Source organism: Piliocolobus tephrosceles, unplaced genomic scaffold (genome assembly GCF_002776525.5).
Source record: "Piliocolobus tephrosceles isolate RC106 unplaced genomic scaffold, ASM277652v3 unscaffolded_34229, whole genome shotgun sequence".
Classification (NCBI taxonomy): Eukaryota; Metazoa; Chordata; class Mammalia; order Primates; family Cercopithecidae; genus Piliocolobus; species Piliocolobus tephrosceles.
Window position 1 is genome coordinate 1 of NW_022317898.1, and position 1,077 is coordinate 1,077.

The 1,077-nt window shown below is 63.6% G+C and overlaps 1 protein-coding gene across 1 annotated transcript; it reads right to left on the reverse strand.

The window, feature by feature from the left end:
• Positions 1 to 895, reverse strand: LOC113222746 (hydroxyproline dehydrogenase-like). The gene is made up of 2 exons (XM_026452360.1): positions 651 to 895; positions 1 to 575 (listed from the first exon to the last, which is right to left on the reverse strand). The coding sequence occupies exons 1-2, from the start codon at positions 822 to 824 to the stop codon at positions 375 to 377; spliced, it is 375 nt and encodes a 124-aa protein (XP_026308145.1). The 5' UTR covers positions 825 to 895; the 3' UTR covers positions 1 to 374.
• Between the last annotated feature and the right edge of the window lie 182 nt (positions 896 to 1,077).

The window sequence follows — 1,077 nt, forward strand, 5'->3', positions numbered from 1 at the left end:
AGCCAGCCTCTCGGGGCTCAGCTCCAAGGAGGCTCCTGGCCTTCTGACCCATGAGGCTAGCTCCTTCTGAAATGGGGTGGTAGGTGGGGTGGTGAGGGGAGCCTGGTGGGCAGCCGCGCCCTCCTGGCACCCCCCATCTTTGCAGTCCTTACACAGAGCCGAGCGCTGGTCAGCGCTGTCACCTTCAGCTGCATGAGGCTGGCCTCAGCCAGGCTGGGGGGCTCCAGGAGGTCCCGCGACAGGTCCACACACCGCAGCATAGCGCCGAGGTTCCCCTCATACCAGGCCTCACTGCCCAGCCAGCGGGCGTCAGGTCCCGACCTGCAAAGTCCCTTCCTGCGTCCTCCCAGCCTCCCTTGGCCCTGGCTCCCTACTCACCCGCTCTTGGCAGCAGAGTCCGGCTCCTCCTCAGTGGGCACTGCCAGCAGTGGTCGGAGGCTGAGGGTCCGCAACTGCTGCACGCAGCCCCTCACCTCCTCTGCTGTCTCACCAGCCACAAACTGCCCATAGATGGATGCTCGGAGAAATGCACCTGAGAGCCGGGAGCCCAGGAGTCGCTGAGACCAGGCCTGGAGCTGGGTGACAGAGAGCGAGGGCTCAGCGTCAGGCTATGGGGAGCCTCCAGGCTGGTCCTCGGGATCACTGCTCACCGCCAGCCCGTGAGTGACCAGTGGGGGCCAGGCACACAGCCGGAGAACCAGCAAGGCCCGTGTCAGCTCTCCTGTGCCCTTGAGGTGGAAGGCGCCACCATCAAAGCTCAGGGGCTGCCAGCCCCTCGCCGGGGGACCAGCTTGGGAACAGAGCAGGTAACAGGTCCGGAGCATCCTGGGTCCCTGGCTGCCTCCACACCAGGGAAGGTGCTCTGGAGGCAGCAGGTTCACCAACTGCCCCTTGCCCAGACTGGGGGCAGTGACTGATTAACTGGGCAAAGCCTCAGGATCACAGGCTCCTTGGGGGCAATTAATTATTAACAAATGGGGACAGAGTTCAGAGTAACGGTAACGGGAGGCGAACCCCCAATAACAGCCCCCAACAATCCTCAGCACAACAGCCTGCACTTACTAGGTAATCACCACG

What these genes read in the sequence shown, in the direction of transcription:
- LOC113222746 (XM_026452360.1), bottom strand. Translation starts at nt 824, where the DNA reads ATGCTCCGGACCTGTTACCTGCTCTGTTCCCAAGCTGGTCCCCCGGCG. An exon ending in TGGTCACTCACGGGCTGGCG is followed by an intron (nt 576 to 650) that starts GTGAGCAGTGAT and finishes TCTGTCACCCAG; the next exon opens with CTCCAGGCCTGGTCTCAGCG.